Genomic DNA, 14,579 nt, shown 5'->3' on the forward strand with positions numbered 1-14,579 from the left:
CCAGAAAAGTGTTTTATGAGTGCAATTAGAAAATGCGCTAGACTAAATTGCACAATTGACAAATAGCTGGGGGGAAAAAGGGGGAGGTTGATGAAAAGAGCAGAGGCAGAAATGGAATCGGAATCAAATGTGTAGCTGTGCCGGCTGTTGGGTCTCTTCGGGAACATTATAGCTTCGGAGCCGAGCACGCAGGCGCAATTTGTATCTCACGGATACTTATCGCATCGGTAAGACCCACACTCCGCTGCTTCCTTATCGCATATAAGGCGATAAGATAACCAATACCAGGCCGGGCGGTACGGAATAAATCATAACCGCTGTCACACGCACAGGACCGCGCACCCACACAGGTGTGGGTCCGCCCAACCGCAGAGGTTCTGTGTGTGCATCGGTGTGGGTTAGCTAATTGGGCGGCAAACGCGCGGTAAACGCGACCGCATTGCGTCGCCGTCGTTGTTGTCATCATCGCAAGTGAGCTGCTCGCTGTTCGCTGTTCAGTGTTCGGTGTTCGAGAGCCCAGAAACCAGAGACCAGAGCCCAGAACCCAGAACCATTGACAGAGTCGAGTTGGTCTCGAAAAAATAGCACTTCGTATCACTACTTACCGCTAAAGGTTGCGCGCGGGCCACAACTGAAATCACTTCACGGATTACAAAGTTCCTCTTACCCATATCCCAAATATTTTGCGCGCCAAAGATTGTCGGCAGAAGAAGTGCTGCCCCAATGTGATAACTTTCTAAAAACACAACAGAACTGAAATCAAGTGATAAAAACTTAGATAAAAAGCTGGAAGAAACCCAAAGAAGCGCCGAGGGTAACTCTATTTGATGGTCTGCAAAACTATCTCAACGAGTGTAAAAATGCAGCTGAAGGTGGGTAACTAAAAAATCTATAACATTAGAATCCATCGAAATATTCGAAAAAATATGTGAAAAATTAATAAAAATTATTTAAATTTTTTAAAAAAATGTTAAAAATATAATATTTATTTTAATTAAGTGTCGGCTCTATTTTGTATTTTTTTATGTCCCCAGCTAAGGTAAAAACTCGAATACAAACTGGCTCATTTACAAAAAATTAAGCAACTAAATGTGAACTGCTTTAAACACACTTAAATACCTTTTTGAGGCTCAATTTACGAGATCTCTATAAGCCTATCTATCATTTCAACTTTGTTGAAAAGACAAGATCATAAAAGTTTTTAACGTTTTCTCACACAAGTTCATTAAGCTAAATAGACAAGCCATATAGGGCCATAAAAAGCAGACGGTTCAAGTTTATAGATCAGCCGCAAAAGACCAATAAATATTAATTTATTAATTAATGGAGTATTAAGGAGCTTTCAAAGGAGTTTATAGCTCGAAATCCGTTTAAAGAGGCCATATAAATTTCACATCCTTTCAAGTACAAAGTAAAAACGGCAGCGGTATAGATTTTTCCTCCAGTTTCTAGCGCCAGGGAATGAGATAAGACAAATTGATTTATAATGAATGAGTCATCTGGGATGCAGCGGCAAAACTGCGACACTTATTTTTGTGTCCCCGCTCCTAAAAGAAAAACCGAACCCATTAAGAAAACGAAAATGAGAACGAAAACGAGGAGGAGGCAAGAAAAAAGCAAGTTAAATGTGGAAAGATGGCTAATCTTTATGAGGCCCAAATTCAGCTGCGATCGGAGGTGGCGTCAAAATACCTTTGACAAAAATAAAATTTCAGACACGCTAGCCGACTTTTTCTACTTCTACTTCATTCATGAAAAAAGGGACAGTTTTTTTTGGCTGGTTCGGCAAGGATAATGTGAAATTTATGTCAATCTTATCACCTCGCTTTGGTCCTGGTTCTTTATCCCTGTCTCGAGCCTATCCTTCGGGGTTTTTTTTTGGGGTGGGTTTATGAATGAACCCTTAGCCCATCTGGGGGTTACTTTTACCAGCCGGAAGTGGCCAGGACCAATGGAAGGCCAGTCCCTTAACAGTTGCTCAATGGCGGCATCGATAGTTGCAGTTCCAGTTGCAGATACTTTTATTAGACACGCGTCGCCAGTTGACAGTTGATAGCCAAAAGGGCTGATAGGACGAGGGCGAAGGTTGCGATTGATGGCCCTTTAATAGAGCTGTAAATGCAGCTGGCCCTAAGTGACGAACGGCTTATCTCACTTTCATTAGCCAACTGCAATGGTCTTTAATTAATCGGGGGATCTTCTAACGATAAAAAGAGTAAAGACGGTCTTTTATGTTAAGCCTAGTACTCACTTCAATCAAAACGGCACGAAACGAAACGAAAATTTCTATACAAAAATGACAGGCGGAAAATTTCGTGATCAAAACTTTGTATGGAGATTTTCATTTCGTATGCTTTTCGATTGAAGTGAGTACTAGGCCTTATTCGGAATAAATTTCGGTATACCTAAAAAAAATTACATTTTTTGTATAATATTTTGTTTTTTCTTTAAAATAGCACTAATTTTAATTTATTTATCTTAATTAGTTATTATAAAAAATAACCAATATCATTGGTATACTCCAGCTATTACTTATTTTATTTCCAAATTCCTTTTTGTAAGAACCATTTTCTTACTTGCCTGTGTTGTATTTAAATTAATCTTTTTATACCCTTGCAGAGGGTATTATGATTTCAGTCAGAAGTTTGCAACGCATTGAAGAAGACGTTTCCGACCCCATAAAGTATATATATTCTTGATCAGCATCACAAGACGAGTCGATTTAGCCATGTCCGTCTGTCCGTCCGTCTGTCTGTTTCTACGCAAACTAGTCTCTCAGTTTTTGAGCTATCGGGACGACACTTTCGCAAAAGTCTTCTTTCTATTGCAGGTAGTATATATGTCGGAACCGACCGGATCGGACAACTATATCTTATAGCTCCCATAGGAAGGATCGGAAAAAAAGCTTCGGTGTTTTTTTTAAATATTACCTTCTACTTTTGGGGATGTTATTTTTTAAATATTTCTGAATTTCGAATAAATTATTTTAAAAATCGGACTACTATATCATATAGCTGCCATAGGAACAATCGGAAAATTAATGGAAATGTAATAGGAAATAAATTCTAGCTTCTTTGGTTTTTATTGTATTATCTTCTTCTCTAGGATATGACTCTTTTTAAATATTTCCGAATTTCAATTTTAATTTGATCAAAATCGGACGACTATAATATATAGCTGCTATAGGAATGATCGGAAAATTAATGAGAAATATTAGAAAATTGAACATTTTTGCGATTTCTTAATTAATAGGAATGATCTGCAAGGGTATATAAGCTTAGGCTGGCCGAATCTAGCTTCCTTTCTTGTTATCATTGAGTTTTTTCGGAAAAGTTAAGTTTTTACCACGTACAAATTTCCCGTTAGCTTATTTATAAAGCAACCAAAGAAATATAAAAAAATCCCTATTGCATTTTAGGAAATAAATATATATTTATTTATTCTATACAATTTATTTGTACAGTTTTGCAGTTATAAACTAAACATTAAAATTAAGTTAGGTATGAAATTCTTTGATTTTTTTAATGTGGAAACTCAGAATCGTAGCTGCAAAATGTTATTATCTAAAATATTTGCCTTAGCGATCTAATAAATTACAGAAAAGTAGAGTGTCTGAAAGTCACTGAATGTTGGGTCAGAGCTGCCTTCGAAATTTGCTCAACCACAAACCCAAGCTCAACGAAAGCGAAATGAGGTGCGATTATATATAGCCAATATCTTTTCCCTGTAGTTCTCAAGGGGGCCGGTGGCACTTTCGGGGTAGAAAAGGGATCGACCACCCAGTGGTCCCTTAAGGGTCAATAGGTGGCGTGTGTATTTTTTACAAGAGCAAAAGAGTTATCGGAGAGGAAACACTTCTATGTGAACACTTCTATATGAGTTAAAAAAATTGTAAAATGAAATTTTTGACAACTATATAATGATTTTAATAACGAATACAACTTTATTTTGTTTATATAAAAAACAAATTTAAAAAAAGTTAAAATAATAAAATAAAAACTTAATAATGAGATAAAATAAAATTATAAATGATAGAATTTTATTTCTTTTTATATTATTTATATTTAATAATGAGCAATTTAGCTGCAGCAATATTTTTAACAATAGCGGTGGTTCAGTAGCAAAACGTTTTCTTTCCTTCCATAACAAGCGGATTTTATTGGTGCTTAGATATATAAAATAAATATATAAGTACCTAATTTTATATACATAGAACTAAACAAAAATAATATTAGCGAATGTTTTTATTGCCATCGATTATACGATATCGGTAGTCGCAATATTAATCGTAACGGATTGCCATAACTACCCAACCCCGCTACCATCACTAACCCAACGTTTGCGCCAAATTTTGTAAACATTGTATTTAATTTGTCTTATTGTACATTTAAAGTGTTATATTTTGTTGTGATCTGAAGTGTCGTCAACAGGTGCGTAACACCATGAGTTGTGCAAGTGAAATACCTAATAATGTGTGATATTTAGCCATGAACAGCAACAGGCACATTCGTCGATTTGTTAAAGAGGAGAAGGAGAAATAGTGGTGCAAAGGACTCCTACGTAAGTCTTTTTTCTTTGATATAAATATTTTAGTGAAATTTTCTTCCTTTTTAGATTAAAGCCATGAGATCGTTGTTGCTGCCAGAAGGGGGTTTAAAAAACTTGCGGAGGGTTCTCACGGATGAGTTTGTTGTGGGATTTAATGCACTTAGTTTCTTGATTCAATTTCAATCTATTTACTTAGAATGCCATCTGTCTTTAATCCTATTTCTTTCTGTCTTTTTCTGCTTTTCACTTTTAAAACATGGTTTGATGTAAAGAGGCTTGTATAACAAAATCTAAAAATATATATTTAAACCCATGCAGAGGGAATTATAATTTAGTCCAGAAGTTTGTTACGCAGTAAAGGAGACCTTTTCAAACCTATAAAGTAAATCCATTTAACCATGTCCGTCTGTCTGTCGGTTCAAGTTTCAAAAGCGAGAAATAAGTCTACATTGAACTGTTGGTTATTCTTATTTTATATTTATGCTTTTCTAGTCACAATTTTATTCCTGAAAGCTGCAAGGGTATTAAAACTTTGGCTTGCCGAAGTTAGTTTCTGTTCTCATTTTATTTTAAAACACTAAAATCTTATTTTTTTTTAGATATTGTTTCAGAATCTGGTAATGCAGAAATATTGATTCCCAAGGCAATTCAATTGCAAAAGAAACGATTTTTTAAAAATAAATTCAAATCAAATAATAACAACAATGAGGAACTCAACAAAAACGTGTCAGCAGAGGAATTTGTTCAATAAATATAAATTAAATAAATAGAAAAATTGTCTACTTATAATACAATAAATTAATTTAACAAAAAGTATTTTTTCTTGGGAAGTTTCATAGCATCCAGCTTTTTTGGTATTGAAAACACCAACCCCATTTCATACCCCTTTTGGCCACAAAAGGGACCGATAGGTGGTCCCATTTAATACCCCTTTTCGCCACAAAAGGGACCGATAGGTGGTCCGATAGGTGGCCCCTTTTGTGGCGAAAAGGGGTATAATATGGGACCACCTATCGGTCCCTTTTGTGGCGAAAGGTAATGCAGAACTTCGCCATATGACCACCGCCTAGGACATGCCGTGGTAAAAGTGGATAGAAATTTACATTGCGGGTGGTATGAACGGGAGTTAGTCCTAAGCCCCCGGTGTATGGCGATTTCGCTAGTTCGGGACCAGTCCCGGCGAACTACAGGGATTGTTTATATAGATAAAGTCCGGAGGTATGTATGTGTATGTGACTGGGCAGATTTCATTCATAAGTTCAGTGCTCAGAGCCCACACCCTCGCAATGGGTCTTGACTAAGCCGAGCAAATAGCACATGCCACACACTCTCTCTCAGGGTGACAAACAACAGTCGAGACTTGCCCAACTTATTGTAATTCTTGGATTTATCTGTCCTCTATTGATGACGTAGCTGGGGAATGGGAACTGCGAATGGGAACTGGGTGAAGCGGGGGATACCAACCATGACCTCTCAGTTTCTCAGTCAGAAGGCCCAGCAGCAGCAGCAGCTGATTATGTTCATTGATAGCGCCCCCGGATAAGATATTGTCCGTATCGTTCGGCCGTAGTATCTTAACTTTTTTGCGGTACATATGGCACGTGCATGGGGGCATACACACCTATCGTACTACTATATACACACTCAAAGTCGGGTTTATCTGCATTCGGCTAGCCGATTGTCAAAGTGACGTTTGCACCACATTATCTGCCAGACTTCCCCATATAGGGAAGGGAATTCTTTGAACTTTGGCCAAAGACGTCAAAAACTTGGCATATCGTCGTTTGGAGTCAGAACAATAAGTTTTCCTGGGAACTCGTCCCGCCTCTTCCGTTCCTTTCACATAAATAGTTAAACTTTGCACCCACTAAGCGGTTGATTTTTCATTTTTATGACTTGTTAACTCATCCGAATGAATCACGCTGGTATCCATAAAATGTATCAATCATTTCTGGCAAGTCAGCCAAAAGTTCTGCGTAAAATGAATCAATTATTATTTTAACGGGGAGTAAATATATATTATATATATATTTTATTTTTTTAACAAATTTGAGGAAGCAACCCATTTAAAATCATATGACATTTTAGTTATAAAAGAAATGTTTAGTGACATACCTAAAAAAAATTGCATTAAAAAAATATATGTACATTTTGTACATATACAAAAAATTACTAAACATTTTCGTTACAATTAAAATTATTTTTAAATTCAATTAAAACCATATTTCGACATATATCCCTTAGTAAATTGAGGCCACTTGGTAAAATCAACTTGATGGCTGGCCATCCTTGAATATGGCTTTGGATATGGATTTCCCCAGCCGTGTGTGTGTATTGAACAATGCTTACACATAGGTGCACACACAATATATTTCATATTTATGGCTATGGTAAAGGTGAAACCCACCTGAAAGCCACCTCCGAGCTATATGGCACTTGTCAAGAGCGAACTGGCGGCAAATTCCGGCCGGGCCGCCTCGTGAATCAGGTGACAGTGACGATCGAATGTGTTGACACAAAGCTCGGGGATAGTTTAGGGGGTTGGGGTAGAGGTGGAAGTGGCAGTGGAAATGGAAGTGCCACCCCCAACGGAATGAGGTCATAAACCCAGGCCGACTGACGTGCGGCGGGGAAAGCAAAGCCAAGCGATTTTATGGCCAGCTTTAATTTCCGCCAAAAACAAAAACAAAACCGAACTGAACCAAAAAAAAAAAAAACCCAAATACACAACAAATTGAAAACGAAACCAAGAAACCGCGCTGAGTTTAGGGTTCTGTGAGCAAATACTTCTTCTGCCTGGAAATGAAATGGAATAAAAGTGAAAAATATGTTCGACAATGTTGACACTGAGCGGTTTTGAAGTCCGTCTCTGGTTTTCAGTTTTTCTGCCTCGGTTTCTGGTACTTTATGGCTCTGTATATTGTAGGCGACAAATTGAGCTGTGAGCTGCGAGTCGCGAGAGCGGGGCGGCCCCTTTGAAGACCGACTCAGTCTTGCCTTTTCTTGTTGACTTTTGTGGCGGAAATCGAGGCGGCCAGTTCGCACTGTTTGTGGCCGGAACTGGAGCCACACTTTTGAGGCAAGCCGAGCCGAAACGAAACGCAGCATTCAACACTTGTCGCTTGCTCATTGCAGATGGAACAGCAGACAACGCAGCAGCAGCAGCAGCAACAGCAACAATTGCAACAGCAGCAGCAGCAACAGCAGCAGGCTCTGACCAAGCAGCAGCTCCAATTGCTGGACAAGATCAAGCTCGAGTCCAGCAACGGTGCCGAGCAACTGGCCCAGCAGGCGGCCAGCAATCTGGAGGAGCAACAGGAGCAGCAGCAGCAGCAACCTGCAACATCGGTGGGCGTGGTGGTGCAGACGAGCCAAGCGGGCGTGAGCGAGCCGGAGGAGCAGTACGTGGTGGTGCCGCGCATCCAGCGACGCATCCTCACCACAGCGGGAACACTGTGAGTATATAAAAAACTATAAGAGATTTTATCTTGATTAAACGAAAGAAAAAATATTTTAATTAAAGATCAAATGATTTCTTTTTAAATATAAAACCCAGTTTAATATGTGAATATCCAATAACGAAAAAGTGAAAAACATTGACTTGTGCCTTAAAATGTACTTTTATAGTTATGTGATAAAAAATTAAAATTTGGTAAGATAATACTGTTCTCAAGATACTTCCTCTTAAATATAAAAAACCTAATTAAATTTGTGTATAGCCAATGGAGAAAATATAAAAAAAATGAACTAAACCTATTCGGATTTAATTACAATTTTTTCCGTTTTTCAATCATAATTTGGACAAATCGAGGCCCACAGTTAAAAGATCGGCTGTTTCGAGCAGCTTACAACCTAAACTAAAAATTCCTTTAGAATGCTAATCAATCGGAAATTCAATTACGAGCTTAACGACATATAACACTTCTTATTTGGACCTTATTTTGCAGCCTGACGGCTTATAAACTGACTGAAAAATAGAGATTTTTACATTTTATAAATATTTTCTGTTGTTGCTTTAAAATTTTTAATTTATTGCAAATTTCATTGAACTAAATGAAACTTAAAAGTTACATTGAAATTTTCTGATTTTAAATTTAAAATCCTTTAGCCAAAAGAAGAATATTTCAATAGTTCTTTAAATTAAATAAATATTTTTAGATGTCCAATACATAAATACATTTAATATTTTTCTACATTTTTTAAAAATATAAAATACATTTATTTAACATTTAAGTGAGTTAAACGAGGCTCGCGAGGGAGAGCCCAGCACTAACGCCAGCAACGCCAGCTCGGGATCCGCTCCGGATAGCCACATTGAGTACCAGCGCAGTGCGCACCACTCGCCGGGAGCCCCGGCCACCCACTACGTGCAGATGGCGCCACGCAATGCGGAGGTGCCGGAGCAGGTGGGAACCGCAGCCGGAGCACCACCTGGCCCCATATTCGCCTATTCCTCCGGCCAGATCATCTGCGCCGGCGACGATGTGGCGGCCATTAAGATAGAGACCATCGAGAAGGGTGAGTCATCGGCTGAGTCGCAACAGCAGCAGCAGCAGCAACTGCAGCAACACCAGCAGCAGCAACAGCAATGTCCCACGCCCAACGGAGGCAGCTATGGTGAGACCATAGTGATCAGCAGCGAGGCGGAGGCACTGCAGCATCACCACCAGCAGCAGCAGCAGCAGCAACACCAGCAGCAGCAACAGCAACACCACCAGCATCAGGCGGCAGCTGCAGCAGCGGCGGCGGCCCAAGCGGTGCACATAGCCACCAGTTCGCATGGCGGCACCGTTCGCTTCGTCACCGACGATGGACGCTTCACCACCGCCGGCCCGGAGACCTCCACCTCGAATCTTTACTACGACGCCCCCGTGGTGGACGGCAGTGTGCATGCCAACGAGTCGAAGACCTACGCCGATCTGGGCAACGCCTACGCCTCCTTCCCGCCCAGCTCGAGCTTCAGCAGCAACAGCTATGCGGCCACCCTGCAGCAGGGCAACACCATCTACAGTGTCCCCGGAACCGGTCAGTTCCTGGCCAAGTCGGAGTCGGGATTGAATCAGCTGCGCCAGGCTGGACCGGCCACCTTCCAGACGATATCCTTCAACGACGGCGGCAACGCCATCGAGGCTCTGTGGACATCGCCCGCTCCGCCGGAGTACCAGAATGTGCCCTTCGTAAGTTTTGAAGAAATATATCTATTATTATGTGGGAAAAACCATCCCAAACCAAAGTTTTAGAATCTGTACTTGGTACAATCACTATACAATCAAGCTATAATAAAATCAAGAAAATACTAGTTTTTAAAAAGTTACTTAACAGATTTGGTTATACCTATATTTCTTTTAAAAATATACTTATTAAAATCGTATTTTTAAGTAAATAATTTCAAATTCAAGACATGCAACAAAGGCATTTTGGTCTTGAATTTAGATTAATTTTAAGATAATTTATTGATCTCCAACTAACTTAAACTCTACATGCTTTATACAGGGCAACTTCCATCCGCAGGTGATTGATGAGTATGGAACGGGCAACATGACCGCCACCCACTGGTCGCCCGCCGGCAGCATCGGTCAGTACGATGGCAGCTTGGTGACCGCCTCGTCCACCTCGTCCCCGAACCACGAACTCAAGTGCGAGAACTGCCACTCGCCGTTCATGCGCAAGGGCAGCGAGTACTTCTGCCCCAACTGCCCGCCCTTCATGCGGATGGCGCCGCGGATGCCGCAGCGGCAGGCGAAGCCCAAGGCCGCCGCCGCCCCCAACAATCGGCGCAACGGGGTGACCTGCGCCAACTGCCAGACCAACTCGACGACCCTGTGGCGGCGCAACAACGAGGGCAATCCCGTGTGCAACGCCTGCGGACTGTACTACAAGCTGCACAACATGAACCGCCCACTGTCGATGAAGAAGGAGGGCATCCAGAAGCGCAAGCGGAAGCCGAAGAACAACGGAGGAGCTCCCATGCACCGGACAGCGCTGCCAAGTAAGTAGTCCCATCGGAACTCAAAGGGGGTGGAGTATAGGGTTACTAGATGAAATACAATTAAATTACGGTTACATGATATTACTATTTAATTATATAATGAAAGATGAAATGATTAAAAAAAGGATATTACATAATAGTATCTCAGATATGCGGGGATCACCTGCAGATTTTAGGATTTTAATAGTACTGGAATAAAATATATGATATACATTTAAGTATTTAAGTATTCAAGGTGTTAGTTTAACATTAAATCTGAATACCTTTGTATAATTAATTTAACAAATAAAACATTTATTTTAGAACTAAAATTAAAGGTCAGAGCATGATTCAAACTAAAGTTCTAAGCAGTATAATAAATTTCAGGGAATATAAAGATATTTGTTTTTTGATAACTTGTAACTTTGAAGATTTTAAAAAATATGTTTTAATTTCAAGTCCTTTTTATATTAATTTTTATAAAACAAAAAAAGGTTTTGGGATCTGTTTCGTCAAAGGCTATTATTAGTTTTAAGTCCAAATGTGCATAGAAAACTAAGACTAATCCCAACTCTTGGCTTGTTCCTATTTCCCACCCCAGGCATGTCCCAAGGAGTCAACCTGATGGCGAACAGTCCCCTGTATCCATCCCAAGTCCCAGTGAGCATGCTGAATAGCCAGCAGAACGCCAGTCCGGAGTTGCATGATATGTCGACGACGGGTCCAGCGGGTGGGGGACAGCGGGTGGTGGCCATTTCGCTGAATTCGACAGCACCACCGCCCACCACCGACGGAACGCTGAACATGTCCGCTCGCCACCACGTGACCGGTGAGAGCCACTCGCCCTACAGCCAGCAGTCGACGCCCCAAAGTCAGTCGCCGCATCTGCCCAGCACGGTGGCGATAAACCGCCAGATAGTCCAACCGTAAGTTAAATAGACAAACTCCTAGTTAAAATAATAATCATATATTATTTTCCACAGAGTTCCCACCATCGAAAGCGGTCGCAGTTCCAATAGCGAACTCACCCCCAGCGTAATCACACGCACTGGACTGCCAGAGCGATCATCGAATAACTAAGCTAGCACCTTTACCTTTAATCGAACTTTAAACTTAAACTAACTTTAAACTTTAAACCCTTAAACCAAAATGTCAAAATTGCCAAAATATTTATTTAAGCCTTAGTATAGTAGATATATTATTGTATAGAATGTCCCAGTTAGAGGAAGACTTGCAAAGTTTCCGGGTTTTTCAACTGGAACAATGTCTTCCTCCCTTTTTAGTCAACTGCTTACAGCAAATATCAAAGTTTGAAAACGTTGATTTGTGCCAACCACTTAGGATCACTTTCGTATCCCCGAGTATATAGTACAGTGCTTTAGCACAAGCCCATAATGAAGCCTACGATTTTGTATGTTTAAGCCTCTTTTTTTAATTCTACAAAATAAATAAGTTGTAAACGCAAGGCACTCGGGTCTTTGATGGCTCTACCTCGGTGGAGCTTGGAGCTGGGATCTTCGAGCTCGTTATATTTCATTGTCAACAATTTGGCAGCCAACCAAATTGATCCAAATTAATTTAAATGACCCCCACGGACCACAGACAGCGCGAGACCATAAAATCTTAACAAGTTGGAAGGCAAGAGGATTGGAATCGGGATCGGAGACCCCTGGAGCAGTGTCTAAATAGCGATTTGGTGTCATCGCTTAAAAGCCTGTCCGACGCACAGTAACGCCACCGCCTGCAGCCGCTGCCTTTGATCTGCTGTCGGGTATTCGGATTATGGTATGGTATTGGTTTCGGTTTGGGTTTCGGTTGGTATGGTACACCATACGGAATGGCATGGCAAAAATGCCCCAAAGCCCGAAGATGGAGTCCAGTCGAGCCTGGTCGAAGGCCGAAGGAGGTATAATATTAACGCCTTGCCTTTGTGTATCTCCTTTTGTTTTTGCTTTTGTTTTTGGCGTACGCTCGATCAATTAGGCAAACTTGTTTTACGACCGCTTTTATTAGCGTCCGCTCAGGCCGGCGCTCCAAGTTTACCCAGAGTCCCAGGGTTCCAAGAGTCCCCGAGTTGAAGCTGCGGCTCAAAGTTGTTGCTTGTGGCTGTGGTTTCCAGACCCGGGTGCGAATGAGTAATGAGACGGCGGCCCCAGCACCCGGCAGCTATGGAATGTGTTGGCAAAAATTATGTGCAGCGTCAAGTTGTGCAAGTGGAATGGAATGGCTTCGAATGAAATGGTCTCGGCTGGTGGATAACTGTTTGGGGGATAGCTATTTTGGAAAAAATATAAGATGTAGAATCGATACACATTTAAACCGACTGGTGACCCCGAAAAATTAAATGTTCTATTATAAAATATGGAATTTATCCCGAAATCTTAGGAAGTTTGGAAATCTTTAATATTAACTCGTTAAAACTTTTTAATTGTCCAAATTATTGCAGAGTAAATGAAAAACTTCCGACTGGTGACCCCGAAAAATAAAATATGTTTGTTTCAAAATATGTAATGGATTTCCAAATCGTTTAGATAATTAGGGGAATCCATATATACACTTAATAACTTTCCAAATCATATTATTGTTCAGAAAAAGCTTGAGAATGGTAACCCCAAAATGTACAATTTTTGATTTGAATTTTTCAGTTTACTTTGTTAACTTTTTTCCGCCCTTCCCATAGTCGTAGCTGCTACTGCATACGCTCTTTAATTAGCCTCGTCAGACGCATAAACTATATCGGAATCGCAATTGTATTTATGCTTTAATAACTCTGCAATCCATAATAAGCGTACCACTAATTGCTGCCGCACCTGTGGCCAGCAGCAGCACATCCTCTGCATCAGCGAATTAAAACATTAGCGACCAACCTGTTCCATTTCCCATTTCCATGGACGAGGCGGGGGGTTCGGAAGGGGTAACGAGACCGTAAAATAATAATTCAATGTGACAGGCAACAAGATACGACAGCGGGCGCCATTTTTCAGATGCCACTTCTCCACCTGCACTCCCCCTTTCCGTTCCTTTCCTTCCCACCGATCTCCTGGCACACTTTTGTACAAACGTACTGTACGAGTTGCAACGCTCTGACATTATCGCTGGAATTATGACAGACGTACAACGGCGCAAGAAATGAGGGACTCGGAATACGATCCGCTAATCTCCGGAGCCTTGCATGCATTTGAATTTCTATTAAGTTAATTGCAATTGGCCAAGGCGAACGCGCATTTGTTCATGTCCAATAACAGTTAAGTAACGATTGTTTGTTACACGGAAAGAAAAATAAATGGGATATAATGATGATATGGGATATTACTGAAATTATAAGAATTATTCAATAATAAAAATGTGATTAAAATTATTATTTTATATCACAAATTTACATTATTCACATATTTAAATGATATATTTAATTATATTTACCAGCTTTTCTCTCTGTGCAGTTATGATGCGGTTAGAATACAAGGCTGGGTCATCTAGTGGGGCATAAAAGCCAACATAAAGTCGAAACTGTCAACTCTCCCACTCCCTGAGTGCATTTAATTAGCCAGCGCTGACCACCTAGCACGGCGGCCTCTTGAACCCGCCTCGAATTGGAATTGGAACTGGATCTCGAGCTCCGAACCCGAACCCGAACTGGAACCCAAACTCAAGACCCGAAAACACGAAAACCCTAAACCGGGTCCGAGGCGCCACTTAGCCAACTTCAAAGTGCGGCCGCAACTTCTCCGGGCCGCAAGCTACCATCATCGTCAGCGTCATCTTCTTGGCTGGCATTACAAATCGACAAACGACACGAAAATGCGCTTTAACAACTCGCAGTTAAAATAGATAAAAGCCGATAGTCGAACGCCGCCAGCCAACTGCAAGTCCCCGTATTTATAGTATAGGGGGCTTTTCGGAAAGGGAGCCCTTAGATCGGTAACGAATGCGAGTATCATTTGTTTTGGCCAAAGCTTGGCTGGAGAGATCTAAAACAGGCAGATTATTCCTAAAAAATGGTTTCTATTAGTTACCTATATATTTAAGCTTTCTAAACATATTGAACAGATTAATTGGATCGGCA

General features: G+C 40.7%; 1 protein-coding gene and 1 long non-coding RNA gene across 2 annotated transcripts; both read left to right on the forward strand.

Annotated features, from left to right (window-relative positions):
- The first annotated feature begins 538 nt into the window (after window positions 1-538).
- GATAe (endoderm-specific GATA factor) lies at window positions 539-11,643 on the forward strand. Its single transcript, XM_070217634.1, has 6 exons — window positions 539-872; window positions 7,684-8,003; window positions 8,783-9,725; window positions 10,042-10,537; window positions 11,118-11,442; window positions 11,500-11,643. Exons 1-6 carry the CDS (start codon window positions 828-830, stop codon window positions 11,594-11,596), a joined length of 2,226 nt encoding a protein of 741 aa, XP_070073735.1. The 5' UTR covers window positions 539-827; the 3' UTR covers window positions 11,597-11,643.
- LOC138913579 (uncharacterized) lies at window positions 4,270-4,704 on the forward strand. Its single transcript, XR_011419364.1, has 3 exons — window positions 4,270-4,430; window positions 4,486-4,560; window positions 4,615-4,704. It is a non-coding gene; the product is annotated as an uncharacterized lncRNA (long non-coding RNA).
- Window positions 11,644-14,579: the final 2,936 nt, after the last annotated feature.

This window comes from Drosophila takahashii, chromosome 3R (assembly GCF_030179915.1).
Source record: "Drosophila takahashii strain IR98-3 E-12201 chromosome 3R, DtakHiC1v2, whole genome shotgun sequence".
Taxonomy (NCBI): domain Eukaryota; kingdom Metazoa; phylum Arthropoda; class Insecta; order Diptera; family Drosophilidae; genus Drosophila; species Drosophila takahashii.

Bases quoted from the DNA above. Each gene is read 5' to 3' on its own strand.
- GATAe (XM_070217634.1), top strand. From the start codon at position 828: ATGGTCTGCAAAACTATCTCAACGAGTGTAAAAATGCAGCTGAAG. The intron at 10,538-11,117 runs GTAAGTAGTCCC...TTCCCACCCCAG, and splicing joins GCACCGGACAGCGCTGCCAA to GCATGTCCCAAGGAGTCAAC. The intron at 11,443-11,499 runs GTAAGTTAAATA...TATTTTCCACAG, and splicing joins AACCGCCAGATAGTCCAACC to AGTTCCCACCATCGAAAGCG.